Below are 16424 nucleotides of genomic sequence, written 5' to 3'. Positions count from 1 at the left end.
TTGTTTATGCACAATTTTATGAAATCCTCGAAAATCTTCTTTTCAAATTTCAAGTGGGGGATTGTTAGAACAAAGGAGAATGTGGATGAAAGTTAAAAAAAAAAAAAGAGAGAAAAAAAAGAAAGAAAAAAAAAGGCTTCAAGTCCCACATCGCTCAGGATAAACACTTGAATAATGTTTCACTCACTATATATAGAGAGCTCATTTCTTCATTTTTCCTTGTCCCAGTTGAGAAGCATTTCCTCAACTTTTCTTTCTCCTTCACATATTTCAGCCGATGCATTTTCGGCAAACTTCTCCCTCTTTCTTTCTGTCGCTCTAAAATTTCGGTTGGCTATAACAGTGACTTTTTAAGTCATATTTTCGGTTGGCTATAAGAGTGACTTTTCAAGTCATATTTTTCGGTTGGCTATTAGAGTGACTTTTCAAGTCATATTTTTGGTTGGCTGTTAGAGTGACTTTTCAAGTCATATTTTCGGGTGACTTTAGAGTGACTTTTCAAGTCATACAAGAGGGTGTAATTCTAGAAAATGTTCTCTCAGTGCAGTGAGAATCTTATACAATGATCTGGGCTGTTTTATCCTGAGGACTTCGTGATTGATAGTCTGCTTGCACAATTTTTGGCAGTGCCACGTAACGTCTTAAAGAAAATGACATTATCCGCGACTCAGTCAATAATTTTTTCAATTTAACATAAACTATTGTTAGAACAGTTTAATTTAGAAAACTTCGGTACATTGACTGCTAGATAGTTCTTGGAGTGGATAGGAAGCCAATAAAAAAACAAAGTTCATTTCTTAGATCAATCACCAAAAAGGAATCAATACTTAATACTTAATCTTAATCGTCATCACAACTAAGGAAATATCACATCAACATATATATTTCCATGTTTATATTCTTGAAAATCCATCAAGATTCCGGGCAGGATTTGAAGCAAAAGAATAAACATAACAGAAACTGTCCAGGCATAGCAAATGCTTAGAAGCGAAACACACAAAAATCCAAACTTACACCGACTATTGATTACTGAATTATTAATTAATAATGCATATCATATTTGCCAGTTGCATCAACTGAATACACAAGATTGGCCTCGTACCCATGACTGCTTCATATATTTTTAGAGTTGTTGCAACTTGCAATCATTAAGTAGTAGTTATCCGAGATTAGAGGAGTTTGCCGAATAAACTTTATACTATTAGGAGATTAAATAGTGTCCCAGTGTATAAAAGTCATCTTTTATTCTGTCATTTTCTATGCTTATAAAGCAGATGTACTGGAAATCTGATGGATAATGATTTCTCTAGACACTTTATGATAAGGTGAGTCTTGAATCGTAGTTAGGTTAGAGGCTCCACAGGGTAAAAAGTTAGTGTGAACAATACTAGTAGCAAGTTTGGAATTTTTCTTGTTCTTAATATATAACATGTTTCTCTTATAAGAAAAATAATAGTGAGGCTCTTTTTAACATTTCAATACATCTTTAACCGCTGAAAAGAATGTGTTGTTAACATTTATTAACATAATCCTATTTAAGTGAGGTAAAATTATTGAGTGACAAATTAAATTCCCTCTTCGAGAGCGTAATTATATATAAGATTTAAACTTAAAACTATTAATTAAACTTAATTTTGATTATAGTTTATCTATGCGATTAGTAATATAGTTTTAAAAATATATAAAAAATTCATGATAGTTTTATATTTTTATTCAATTAAAAATTATTATTAATATAATTTTTAAAATAATTTTGTAAAAACTAGTAAAACTTATCATATACAGTAGTTTTTTTATTGAATGACATTGCATAACCTTTTTCCTTATATATAAAAGTCAATTACATTATTGAAATATGAAATAATATTGTATGTAATGATTTTTTTTACTTAACCTTTTTTATATATAAATATGCATTTTCAAAATAAAAAATTATCCTTAGTTGTTAAAAAAACTCCTATTGAAAAAGGTACTTGACTTTGAAGGGTATGGTTCATGGGATTTTATTCGAATGGAATATTGTAATATAAGTAGATTAGATGAGAAGAATAGTTGGAAATGAGACGTTAGTGTGGTGTGTGAGGCGAGGCCATGTGCTCCAATGCGGCGGTTATTTAAAAATGTCGTATTGTTTAGGTACACACATTAACGTCAAAGTTTCATACCATGAGGTTCTCAGATTCTCTCCCACGATGTTATTTATTGTCTTCATTTTCCCATTTGGATCACACCGTTAACACTTACCACGTTCTTCCGATTCCTCTAACCCATCCAATTGTCAATAAGAAAAACATTCAATAAATAATCTATGCCCTGATATTAATAGCTTAACACATTTTTATTTAATTATAAATTATTATTATGTATAATAAATTATTAAATTTTTTAATTTCAAAATTGTATTAAATATAATTTTAAATTAGTTATATATGAGTTTAATTTCTTTGTACTATCCGAATAAAACCTTTATAATATTATCTGATTAGAAATTATACTAGATATGTCTTTTTTAAGAAAACCATTTGAGGAGTGCTATGAATATATTATTTAACATATTCTTTTAAACATACTTTCTTTGATTATTGGTTAAAATATATTTAAAATTATAAAATTAAGAGATAATTATTAAATATGATCTAAAATTTACAAAATTTTGTTATTTTAATAAATTTCAACTAATAAAATAGATTGTGTTCAAGATAATATGTTTATACCACCAAGTCATAGATTAACTTATGAGAAATTATTTCAGTTTATTGAGAAATTTTTTGTTTGACTCTTGAAGATATAAACACGTTAGATACTTGAAGGAGAAATTTATCATCCATAATGATCTTATTTGACTCAAACATAATTACTTCAAATAAAATATATATATATATATATATATATATATATATATATATATATATATATATATATATATATATATATATATATATATTACTAGTATTTGTCTAATTATTCAAAATCCAACAAATCCTTCGTAAATGACAATTTATAATTCAACATTGCAAAAAAAATTCTTTATGTTGTTAATGCATATGTTATTTAGTTATAATCTAATTATACTAACACACAATATGATCTAAAAGAATAATATATTATTAATAAATTATAGTAACGTATATTATTCATATATTTTTTTACAGCATTATGCATATATTTTATGCACATACCATACATGACAAAAGTAACAATAATTACGTTTCACATTTTTTTGTTTTTTTTAATAAATGAAAATGTTTATCCTAAATTAACATAATATTTTTCTTAATTTAGTGGTGCGTGTACCAATAAAAGATGTTTTTTTTAATAAAAAGGTATACAAAAAATGTTTAGATAAATTCATTGAATGTAATATGTATATATAAAATGCATGATCAAGCGTGCTTCATGATTTTATTTTAACAACAAGGACGCATGCCACAGCAAAATTAATAGAAAGACAATAAAGTTTCATTCCCAATTCGGTTATATCTTATCCTTTTTCTTTTTTTAACTAAGGTTATATCTTTTCTTATATATTTATTTCATTTTGTTTTTTTACCACTGCCAAATGCGTCCAGTTTATATAACCAAAGTTAGACGTATTAATTTTCTAATTTTATGGATAGATTATAAATTATAGTAATTTAACAATAATGGAATACAAAACCATTAATAATAGTTAGGATTATAATTAACTCCGTCACCGTCACCGTCAACGTCAACGTCAACGAAGTTCATGCATGCATTCAGGATCCATATGAGGCATCAACCCCTGCCCCTCATGCCCTGTAACTATCTTGAAGCCGCGTTAATGCGGGTCCCACAAATCGTTCAAAACAGCACAGCACAGGACAACAACCATTCCTTCCAAGCCATCAATTTTATTTTCCATCATTCATATTAATACAAATTCTCAATATGTAAAAGTAGATATATTATAAACTCTCTAAGTGCAGTAAAAAAACAAAAAACTCTTTTAAGTGCATGTAGAGTGATATAGGATAATTCACATAATATAAAAATTTCTATGTTCTGAATTAATTAAAAATTATTATTATTATACATTGCTGCATAAAGTAATTATTATAAAAATTAAGCAATTTATCACGCATAATAATTTTTAATTAAAAAACAATGTAATAAAATTTTACACCGTTAAAATATGTATGAAAGTTATATACACGCAACCTACTTTATAGCAGAAAATAATAATAAGCTTATCTGTTTAACATTGATATATTTGCAAACATAAACAATTTTATTTATTAATTAAGTAGAAATATTTTTATAATTTCATAAAATTTAATAAATTTTAATTATATAATGACCAAAATTCATAATTAAATTACACTTTAAAAAGTCTATTATAAAATCTTTATATTCTAAGTGTATTTTAGTTAAATTTAAAAATTATAAAATTTAGTTTTCATACATTTTTAGCAGATATTTATATTGTAAAACAACTACAAATTACTTTAAATATCACTTTTAAATATTTATTATGAAAGATAATAATTTTATCATACATTATCATTATCATGTATGATTTAGTGAAAATGTAAAAAATCTTTACACTCTAATTATATTCTATTAAATTTAATACTGTATCGTAAAGAAATGATCTAATTTAAATACACTAACTGTATAAATAATTTCTACATTATAATCTAATAACAAATTTATATAAATTTAATTTTTTACATTTTCAATGTAAAAAAATTATACTATTAACTAGCAAAAATTATTATTTATATAATTTTAAAGATAATAATTCAATAAATTTATTATATATAATAATAACTGTTTGTGATTAGAAGATTGTATTTTTGGAATCATATTATTGATGCAAAATATTTACTAAGTTTTTTAATGGCTAATTTCTTATAAAAAATTTGACTAGTCATTTTTAATATGATATTTTCTCTTAGTTATATTTTTTTTTTCTATTCACAATATTCAAATTGAGATATTAACCAAATTTCACTTACATTAACAAATTAGTGATAGGAAGATGTATAAAAGTCCTTTACACTTGAAAAATATTTACCCATTTATATATAATAAATTTATTAATTTTTGCATTATTAATTATTTAAAAGTGATACACCCTTTGTTCCATTATAACTATCATCTTAAGTTTTTATACAAACAAGAAATAACTAATAAATAGATGAGAGAAATTAAAAAATTTATTAAATAAACCTTATTACTATTAATCTTCTTTGCCGGGAAACGATGCAACGTAAGTAGTTCTAAGGGGTATAAATAAAAAAAGTAATTAATATTTCAATAAAAAGATAAATGATAATTATTTTAGAACATATAAGAAACAACCGTTTTTTTTTCCTTCTTCTCAAATATAAGGAAATCTTAATTACTTATATTTTATTTAATTAAACTTTTTTTAAAATATTTTTCATTTAATAAAATTAAATAGTTTTTTTATGTTGGATATCAAATTTTAATGAAGGATAGTTTTAAAAAATGTTTATTTCTTAATTGAAAAGAACATAATTAATAAAGTTAACTATTTTTTAATAAGTATAAAATATGTATTTTTTTTACTTGTGATCGGGAAAAAAATAATACTTTTTATACGACAATTATGCTGTGACGGATGAAATACTTTATTAGTCCACACTGTACAAAATTTTACAAAGTACGTGTTACATTAAAGAATGCCTAACTTCTGTGGTGGTGTATAGTTTGTATTTTTGGGCTTAAATTATTAATTTCTTGTAAAAGATTCTGGATTTCAAAAATCACAACAACAGCACCACAACATCTCGAGGGAACACAGCTAGTTATATGAGGGAGGTGGTGGCGAAACACGATCACAAGGTGTAATTATTTTTTTAAATTATTAAATGGAGTAAAATTCAAATTAATATCTAAAAACGAAAAAAAAATCGTGTATTCTGAGTACAAAATCATAAATAAACTTATGACTTTTGTTTTTTTTTTTTATTTTCCATTAGAGTCTAAACAAATTTACTACTTCAATTTTTTAATATAATTTTAAAGTCATAAACATTATTTTTTATTAGAAGTCATAAATTATTTATGACTTCAAAAGTTGCAAATAATTGTTTTAAATTAATTATTAAAAAATTTGTTTATTTTGATTTTGATTTTTATCTAATATTTTTTATGTTTTTGCATATTATTTTATTTAATACTTTTTATATTATTTTTTATTTAATACTTTTATTATTTTTTTTAACGTTAAATATTTTTTTCTTAATTATAATACATTTTAACTTGGTTTTAAAGTCGTACACGACCTTAACTTGATTTATAGAAAATATAAAAAATAATATTAAAAATATATTAAATAAAATTAGAAATGAAAAAAAACATAAATTCGTTAATTAATTTAAAAAATTATTTATGATTTTAAAGTTATAAATAATTTATGATTTTTAATAAAAAAAATTAAAAAAAATTAAAATACTTATGATTTTAAAGTTGTATTAAAAAAGTTGGAATCATAAATTTTTTTATGATTTCAATAAAAAATTAAAAATCAAAAAATTATTTATTAGTTTATAATAAAAATCATAAGTATCCTTATTACTTATTCCTAAATATTAATTTAAATTTTATCCTGCTAATTTAGAAAATAAATTACATCCTTATGGTCGTTTCGCTGAAGGTGGGAGGGAGGAGTACTAGTAGTAACAATTTGAAGTTTCGTACCCCTTTTCTTCTTCTTGTATGTGGGGTCCTCTTTTTTTCCCTCAGTCGTGACAGCCTAATCAACAGCCTGGAAAAGGTGTTAGCAACCACACTAAAAAGCTCTCAACTTGATGAGTTTACGGTAATGATCTTCATTACTTCATCTTCATGTATGTAAAGGGTCTCTCTCTAATGTCGCAAACCTTGTTCCTTTTGGCACCACCTTATTCACATTAAGGTAAGTCTTGTTATTATTTTTTAACCTATGCTCAGCCTACTTACGTCAGAAGAACTATATCTTGCACTAGATTTATTAAGAGTCTTTCTGGTTGTTTGTGGAGCTGTGGTTTGTTGTGTCTGTGTGTTGTGTTTGTGACGTTGGAAACTTCGTACTTTGTCTCTTGCTTGTAATGGAAATGTCTGGTTCTTTGCATTGCTTCTGATAGATCCGTGGTCGTTGCAGGTTTTGTGTTTAAGATTTGAGATTTGCATTTTTGGAGTCCCTTTGGATCCGAGTTTTTGAGAGAATCCGTTTTTGGTGATTTGGGTATCCATTTATGGACCATTGAAGATAAAGAGGAAGCTGCAATGTTGAAGATGGAACTTATAAAATGGGTTCCCTATGTTGTGGTTGTTGCTTTTCTAGTTTTTGTTAATGGGTCATTTGCCTTGTACACTCCTCCTGATAGATATCTAATTGCTTGTGGCTCTTCTCAAAATGTCACCTTTCAAGGTCGCACTTTTGTTCCTGATTCACAGCATTCTTCACTTGTGATGAAAACTGGGAATTCTGTTATTGCCAGTTCCAATTCTAGTAGTGCCCCTCTTCCTATTTACCAATCGGCTCGGGTTTTCACCGAGAAAGCTTCCTATAGGTTTAAGATTCAGCAAGAAGGTAGGCACTGGGTTAGGCTATATTTTTCCCCTATTCCAAACTCTGCCCACAACTTGACTTCAGCTTCTTTAACAGTGGTTACTGATGATTTTGTACTCTTGAGCAACTTCACCTTTAGGAAATTCAATGGTTCTTATATGTTCAAGGAGTATGCAATCAATGTTACCTCTGATACATTGGTTGTCACCTTCATTCCTTCGAATGGTTCAGTGGCCTTTGTCAATGCAATTGAAGTCGTGTCAATGCCGAATGAGTTGTTTTTTGATCATGCACTGGCTGTTAACCCGCCAGCAACATTCAGTGGACTTTCTGAACTTGCCTTTGAAACTGTTTATCGCTTGAACATGGGGGGTCCTTTGATTACTGCCCAAAATGACACCCTGGGTAGGACTTGGGTGAATGATAGGAAATACCTTCATGTCAACAGCTCGGTCCTCAATGTGTCGGTGAATCCTTCAAGCATTAAGTATCCGGTGGCTGTTACACCTGAGACAGCCCCAAATTGGGTCTATGCCACTGCTGAAGCAATGGGGGATGCTAATGTAAATGATCCAAATTTCAACATTACTTGGGTCTTCAATGTGGATCCAAATTTCTCCTATTTCATCCGGGCACACTTTTGTGATATTATGAGCAAGTCACTCAACACTTTAGTGTTCAATGTGTTCGTAAATTCTGACATAGCTCTTCAAAGCTTTGACATCTCATCCATAACTAATGACTTGGCTGTGCCGTACTACAAGGACTTTGTTGCCAATTCCTCAGCAGACTCTAGCACTTTGACTGTGAGTGTTGGACCAGATACTGTGGCAGACTTCCCAAATGCCACTATGAATGGATTGGAGATAATGAAGATCAGCAACACGTTAAAGAGCTTGGATGGGCTTTATTCAGTTGACAGTCTTCTTCCAAGTTCACATTCTAAGAAAAACATGGTAGGAGTAATAGTTGGTTCGGCTGTTGTAGCTCTTGCTGCTGTAGCAATGGTTGGTTTATGTTATTGCTGCTTGATGAGACGCAAATCAGAGTCATCCACTCAACAGGGCCATTCATGGCTGCCTTTACCCCTTTATGGAAACTCTCTTACCATGACAAAGAATTCAACAATTTCACAGAAGAGTGGAACTGCAAGCTGCATTTCTTTAGCTTCATCAAATCTTGGACGATTCTTCAGTTTCCAAGAAATCCTAGATGCTAGCAACAAATTTGATGAGAAGCTACTTCTTGGTGTCGGTGGTTTTGGAAGGGTTTATAAGGGAACGCTTGAAGATGGGACCAATGTAGCTGTTAAAAGGGGTAATCCGAGATCCGAGCAAGGCCTTGCTGAATTCCGGACAGAAATTGAAATGTTGTCCAAGCTTCGCCATTGTCATCTTGTGTCCCTCATTGGTTATTGCGATGAGAGGTCAGAAATGATTCTTGTGTATGAATACATGGCTAATGGACCCCTCCGGAGTCATTTGTATGGTACGGACCTGCCACCTCTATCATGGAAGCAGCGGCTTGAGATTTGCATTGGAGCAGCAAGAGGCCTTCATTATCTCCACACTGGCGCAGCTCAAAGCATTATTCATCGAGATGTAAAGACAACAAATATCCTCTTAGATGAGAACTTTGTTGCTAAAGTTGCCGATTTTGGCCTCTCCAAGACTGGTCCTTCTCTCGATCAAACCCATGTGAGTACTGCTGTTAAGGGTAGTTTTGGTTATCTTGATCCTGAATACTTCAGAAGGCAACAGCTTACTGAGAAATCAGATGTGTATTCATTTGGGGTGGTGTTAATGGAAGTGTTATGCACAAGGCCAGCCTTGAACCCTGTCCTTCCAAGGGAGCAGGTTAACATAGCTGAGTGGGCAATGACCTGGCAGAAAAAGGGTATGCTTGACCAAATCATGGATCAAAATCTTGTTGGCAAGGTGAATCCTGCTTCCCTTAAGAAGTTTGGGGAGACAGCCGAGAAGTGCTTGGCCGAGCACGGCGTGGACCGGCCATCAATGGGAGATGTTTTGTGGAATCTTGAATATGCATTGCAGCTTCAAGAGACCTCATCAGCACTCATGGAACCGGAAGATAACAGCACGAACCACATCACTGGAATTCAGTTGACACCCCTTGACCATTTTGATAACAGTGTGAGTATGATTGATGGGGGCAACTCTTGCACTGATGATGATACAGAAGATGTTGCCACAAGTGCAGTGTTCTCACAATTGGTAAATCCTCGTGGAAGATAAGCTCTTGTGTATCCACAATTCTGGCCAAAGGCCATCAAAGTAATTCTGGTCTGATTGGTGAATGAAGGTTATTTCTTATTTAGTTACTGCTTTTGTAATCCATTTTTCCCCACAATCAATTTCCTTTGTAATATACTTGAGTGATAGTGATGGGTGCCACTAAGCTGGTTAGTAATTGCATGCAAGGTACCCCATAAAATTCTGTTGTACTAAATATAAACCAATTAGGAGTTCTGCTCCTCAAGTTGTTCTTACACCTTACAGTATATGAAGGTTATAAGTTCTTTCTTATGAACATGAATACTGCATGGTAAGTTGAATTGCTTTCCTTTTCACTTTTCGGGAAATTTTTTAGATGGTGTTCTACTATTTACATATGGCTTCTAAAGACAGATGTTAGAAAAGTTTCACAACTTCATGAGATTAATGTGTAATCTACGTGGAAATTCAATGAGTTGAAAATGTGTGGAACATTTGAGAAAATAATCTTGACTTGAATTGTTAGAAATGGTTTATTTTACCAATGGATGGTCCGTTTAATTGATAGATGCTTAATTTTCTTTAAATAAGGTTTTGAATTCCAGTCATGTGTATGAAAAAAAATCTTAGATATGAATTAGAGCTATGTGTATGGAAAAATCTCCACTAAGAGAGTCTCATTATATTGTTGTAATATTTCTTGTTTGAATAGAATTGCCTCCAATAGACACTTACGAGTTACGATTTATATAGAAAAAAGAGATGGTTTATTATTCCTCCTGTATTAATGTATATACTGTATGCAAAGGTAGATAACTAGGGTCTTGGAAGTGACTCAAGATAAAGGTAGATAATTTATTGCTCGCTATATGAATGGTCGGTGCAACCTTTGCTGTGTCTGCAAAACATCTAGAAAAAATACATGAAGGGAAAGAGTGCAATTGAACTGGAACAGCTACAAATACCACGAGACGTTTAGGTGAGAAATGACAGCCATTAACAGATATTTAGGATGGTGTGATAGCTGAAGTAATACAATGGTCAGTAATAATGTTTTGATAACACAGGGTACAATTGTGAGTACAGCTATTGGTTTCAAGAAGGTAACTTGGGAATAGGAAGCTTTCGTAGTGGATATGTGTAAGATTCTGTTAATAATTATGCAGAATCAGTTTTGGTACGATTTTCTATTGGGTCTGTAACTAGGCTACAGCCATTTTGATACAATTGTCAATTGTGGGTGGCTTTAATAGGGAAATGGAAAAGTTTAAGATAGATTTTCAAGTTGTTTTGTTGGGGTATGTTTGATTCTCACTTAATTCTGCAGAATCTAGGTGATGTGAGAAGTGTCTTTTGCTATGTATACGTTTTTCTTTTGACTGAAAAAAAAATACTGTATGCAAAGGGAATGAGTTTTATTGACATTAACTTCAATATCAACATGTTGGAGTATAATTGATAGATAATTTTGTGGTAGTATAATTGATAGATAACTTTGTGTTTTAAGTATATGATGAAGGACTCGATTTCAAGTTTATGTGCATGGAAAATGTCTATTAGACAATGTTAAACACTTAGATGGATCTCAATTACTCCGAAAAATTAATCATTAACTTAGTTAGATACCCTAGTTTCCAAAATTAAAAAAAAATAAAAATTAGAACATCCATTTTCATAGCATTTAAATATTTCACGTTAGTTTTTGGGCCGTATTGGATGTGCAGGCTGGTATCATTTTAAGTGTAGAATAGGTTGCTTCAATTATATTTCTTTTACTTTTCTTTTTCCTATGATATGCTTCTTCTTCCTTCTTTCTTTTTTCCATGAACTTATGTGTATATTTAGTTCAACTTATTCCAATTTGTGTGTGCAAAGGGAACGATTCTTAATTGACTTGAACTTCTTCAGTATATCTATACTCCAAAATATTTGACGTTAGTTTAGTGAGGACATAACACTTGTTGCTTCAAGAAAAGTAGTTACATATGTCACCAGAGGTAACATAATGTTAGGTGACATTTTTTACTATCAACATGTATATGTAGGTGATGACTGTGTTGAGTACAATTGTATGGAACTTAAAAATGACAATGAGAGAAATATATTTTTCATCTTTTGGGAATTTCATTCGGAAAGACCAATTGAGTTATATGAAAAATTTAGTTGATCTTAAGAAGAAATCCTTACCTTAGTGCGTAAACCAAGAAAGTCAAGATCTATTGAAGAGATCTTTGCTCTTATGCGAGAAATAATGGTGACAGCTAGTGTTAGATCTAGACGATCCAATAAGTCATATATGGACGATCCAAAATACTCATAGTTTTGATGATAACAAAAATATAAATTAGTGATGGACGAATGGTTTATGTAAAGTGAAACAAGACATACTTGATATAAGCTCGAATGGTAAACATTTCTATCCTTATGCTTTTGCAAGTTATCCTCCAATGTGTAACAAAAAAGGAACTTGTTTTATTAGTTATCTTACTTAGCGTTCAACCCTTTGTTATTAAACAAACATCCAATGGTTTGTGAAAACTAGTAATATGAGTTCTTTGCTCTTATGAGTCCAAAATGACATAACTAACTTACACAATGATTTATATTCAGTTGGTTAATGTCCAAATTGTTTTTCCCACACGTAAAAGCATCTCGGGGATGATTCTCTAAGAGGAACATTCTAATATTTGAATTTCTCCTCTTAATGTATATTGTGATATTTCACTAACATTTGAATTTCAAGTGTATAAAGGAAGATGCAAAAGAATGTCATTAGTGACATAATCAAGAGTACAAATAATGAAAAAGAGAGCTGTAAAAAATAATGTATCTTTGTTCCCTTTCTTTCTCTCCCTCCCCTCAACAAGTTGTCGTGTAACATAAAAGACAAGTTGTTGATAACATAATTATTTGAGGAAAGCACAAATCTCACAACAAATAGTTTTTCTAATGTCTGCCAAACCTTCCTCAAATATCAACACAAACAAGAGAATTGATTCAATTTGAGACTTTCTCAAAAAGTGTTGGACACTCAAATAATCAGAACTTTCAAAGTTGTCTTTTGTATTTGAACTTAATTGTATATCCTCTCTTTGAGAGGTTTGAATATTATATTCACTCAACCTATTGTTTGGAAAGTCAAGAGTGACTTAGTGATAAAAAAAATACTTTGGTGTTCTTAATCTCAGGGGAAAATTAAGGGTGTGTCAGAAATGACCTAGAGAATACTCGTCGTAGCTAGGAGTGATAGATCAAAATATTTGTTTGTAATCATATTGATTAATGGAACCCTTTACAGGTTGTAAAGAAGAACTAGACGTAGCTCAAGATTGAGTGAACCAATATAAACCAAGTGTTTTTACCTTGCTCTTAGTTATTTAACTTATATTCTTTTGAGCATATTTCTGCACACTTGGATACATAAGTTTACTATTGGAAAACCCTTGTGAAAACTAGATTGAATGACACTTACAAACTACATATCTTTAATTATGTTTTCATAATTGTTGGACGCATATCAAAGATCTTATTTAAACATCTTATTTACAAAAGAAGTATCACATTTTGTCTAACACACCATTCAACCTCTCTTCTAATGTGATATTTGTTATTTCAACTAGCTCTAATGAAGATAAATCTATGTAGTAATAGTTTTTTATTTATGAAATCTACGTAGAAGTGTTATTATGCTATTTTTTATGAAATGTCTGTAGAAGTGGTATCCCATTGTTGTTGTTAATGGAGAGATCATTCTTTTATACATTACTAGGTGTGTGTTGTTTAAGTAGTTGATAGAGAAAGAAAAAAAAGTAATTTGGCAACAACATATCCTGTAAAATATAAGTCCACACAAAAACAATTTGTGCATACAAAAAAAGTTAAATACATAATAATAAATAAAAATGTCCAAAAGAATCAACTGCCTCTACAACCACAACTATTTGTAACACCCTGAAATATTGTTAATTATAAATCGATGTTTAATTGTATTTATCGTGTTATTTGACTATATGGTTGAATTGAATGAGTTGAGGTATGGCATGAATAATTCATGTGTGATTTGCTTGATGTGGATGTTGAGTTATGTGGAGTTTGGTTGAGTTAAGTTGAAATTATGAGATTTCAAATTTTAACTAAACCTATTTTAGTAAAATCGTGATCCTGGATTCGTTAACCATTGGATTGTCTTCAAATGTTTTCTGGAGGTTACAAAGACAATTCTCCACCATTTGACCGTTGGGATTTGGAAAATAAAAAATTTTGATCTCTCACTTAGCGCGAGAATCGCTCTAAGCCCAATTCCAATCCGAGAGGGAATTGTGCTGAGCGAGAATTGTCGCGCTTAGCGCAAGGGGAGTTGCGCTCAGCGAGATTTGCAGATTATAAATATGTTCTACAATGTGAAAAATATGATTTTTTTCACTCTCCTCCTCTCCAAACGCCCACCCAAACCCTAACACATTCTTCTCCACCACCCATGACCCCCGGTGGCCACCACAAGCCGTCCTTGCTTGTCGGCGAACCCTCACACCAAGAGGAACATTTTAATCAGACCGAAATCCTCAGAATCCACCTCAAGGGTTCGGTGGAAAAAATTCCTTTAATCCTTCCTTTTGTAGCTTCTCCGAGGTAATCTTGACTTCTAAGCCTTTCTCTTAGTTAATTTGAGTTTCTTTTAGTGTCTCTTTTACCGAGACAAGTTTGAGTGTATGCCGAAAAAAGAGAGGATTTTGGGAGAACGAGAAGGGAAAACAAAATTGAGAGGAAGAGAAAGCGTGAGACTATTGTCAGTCTAAAAATTGACCTAACATGTCTCTATTTATAGTTAGGTACTCTCATGCTCTATTTTTTTTTATAAAAAAAATCTCTATTTTATTTCCTATCAAATGAAAAATAAAATATATTTTTTTTCCTTTAAACCATTATTTTAATTAATAACATTATTTCTCCTTATTTATTTAATTATAAAAAATCTTAACATTTTTCTAAAACTACATTTATTTTTAAATAAAAACCTTTTTAATTTATTTACGAAAAATGTGATGTTACACATTTTATAACGAAAGTGTGTTTCTATTGTGGGTCTTATAAAGACACAACCAAAATGTGATTCTGTTGTATTTTTTATCACAAAGGTATTTTGATTTTGTTTAACATTACAAAAATGAAAAGAAAAAAACTTGACGTGAGTGAATAAGAAGAAAGAGAAGGAGAGGAAGAAGGAAGTGGCATTGGTAAAGGGAAGGAGGAAGACGGAAGAGGGAGGTAGTAGGGAGGTGTGTAGGGATAACTGATAGGGGTAACCTTGTATTTTTATAGTAATTTCAAAATGTTGGGTTGAGGATAGCAACAATGGATGAGTATTTTAGAGTTTCAAATTGTAAAAGTGCAAAATAAATGTGAGATACATTACAAGTTACACACATGAAGGCACAACTGATGTTAAGAGACATGCAATATGAACTGTTTAGAATGAATCAAAATGAGACCATACAAGACATGCAAAAGAGATTTACACATATAGTTAATCATCTTGCATCATTAGAAAAAATATTTCCTAATGAAGATCTCATTAACAAAGTATTGAGATGTTTAAGCAGGCAATCACAACCAAAAGTAACAACAATTACAGAATCAAGAGATCTCACCAACATGTCTCTTGCCACTCTCTTTGGGAAACTTCAAGAACATGAAATGGAACTTATGAAACTCTATCAACATGAAGAGAATGACAAAAAGAAGAAAGGAATTGCACTCTAAGCCTCATTTTCTTCTATTCATGAGGAAAATGACAAAGAAGACTCAAATGAAAAGAACTTAGAAGAATATGATGATTTTAGTCTCTTTGTAAAGAGATTCAATAAATTCTTGAGGAACAAAGGAAATCAAAGGAGATCGAACTTCAATCCAAAGAAGAAAGGAGAAAATTCCTCCTTAGTTCCAAAATTCTATAGATGCGATCAACCTGGACACTTGAGATTTGATTGTCCTATGTTTAAAAGAAGAATGGAAAAATCCGACAAGAAAAATTTCAAAGATAAGAAAGAAAAGAAAGCATATATCACTTGGGAAGATAATGACATGGATTTGTTAAGTGATTCAGAAAATGAAATCATAAATCTTAGTCTCATGGCCAAAAATTATGAAAGCGAAGAAGAGGTAACGTCTTTTAACTATGACTTATCTATTTCATTTGATGAACTCCAAGATGCATTCAATGACTTGCATAAAGAATCTGTCAAACTTGCCAAATTAGTTTCATTTTCTAAGAAAACCATTTCAAGTTTAGAAAAGGAAAATTCAAAATTAAATATAGAGTTAGAAGATCTTAAATCTGAAGTTAAAACATCAAAATTAGTAGATAAAAATCAATCTTCTACAAAATGCTTAATATAAGAAAACAATAAAGCATCTTATTCATGTGAATGTTGTGATAAATTTAAAGAAGAAATTGTAGATTTAAAAATTGATCTTGCTAAATTTACTCTTGGTAAAAATAATTTAGATATTATATTAGGCAAAAAAAAGATATGTTTTTGATAAAGCTGAATTAGGATATAATCCTAAAAATCAACAAAAGATGTATAAAAATTTCTTTGCCTCCACTCAAAAGACTAGTTCTCCCTTGTTAACATGCTTTTATTATG

The 16424-nt window shown here is 30.4% G+C and overlaps 1 protein-coding gene across 1 annotated transcript; it reads left to right on the top strand.

Annotated features, from left to right (window-relative positions):
- Positions 1 to 6647: 6647 nt before the first annotated feature.
- LOC100809700 (receptor-like protein kinase THESEUS 1) lies at positions 6648 to 10093 on the top strand. The gene is made up of 2 exons (XM_003540034.5): positions 6648 to 6907; positions 7133 to 10093. The coding sequence occupies exon 2, from the start codon at positions 7258 to 7260 to the stop codon at positions 9796 to 9798; it is 2541 nt and encodes an 846-aa protein (XP_003540082.3). The 5' UTR covers positions 6648 to 6907; positions 7133 to 7257; the 3' UTR covers positions 9799 to 10093.
- The last annotated feature ends 6331 nt before the right edge of the window (positions 10094 to 16424 follow it).

The sequence above is a fragment of the Glycine max genome, chromosome 12 (assembly GCF_000004515.6).
Source record: "Glycine max cultivar Williams 82 chromosome 12, Glycine_max_v4.0, whole genome shotgun sequence".
NCBI lineage: Eukaryota > Viridiplantae > Streptophyta > Magnoliopsida > Fabales > Fabaceae > Glycine > Glycine max.
This window is presented reverse-complemented; position numbering and strand designations above follow the sequence as displayed.

Bases quoted from the DNA above. Each gene is read 5' to 3' on its own strand.
- LOC100809700 (XM_003540034.5), top strand. From the start codon at position 7,258: ATGTTGAAGATGGAACTTATAAAATGGGTTCCCTATGTTGTGGTTGTT.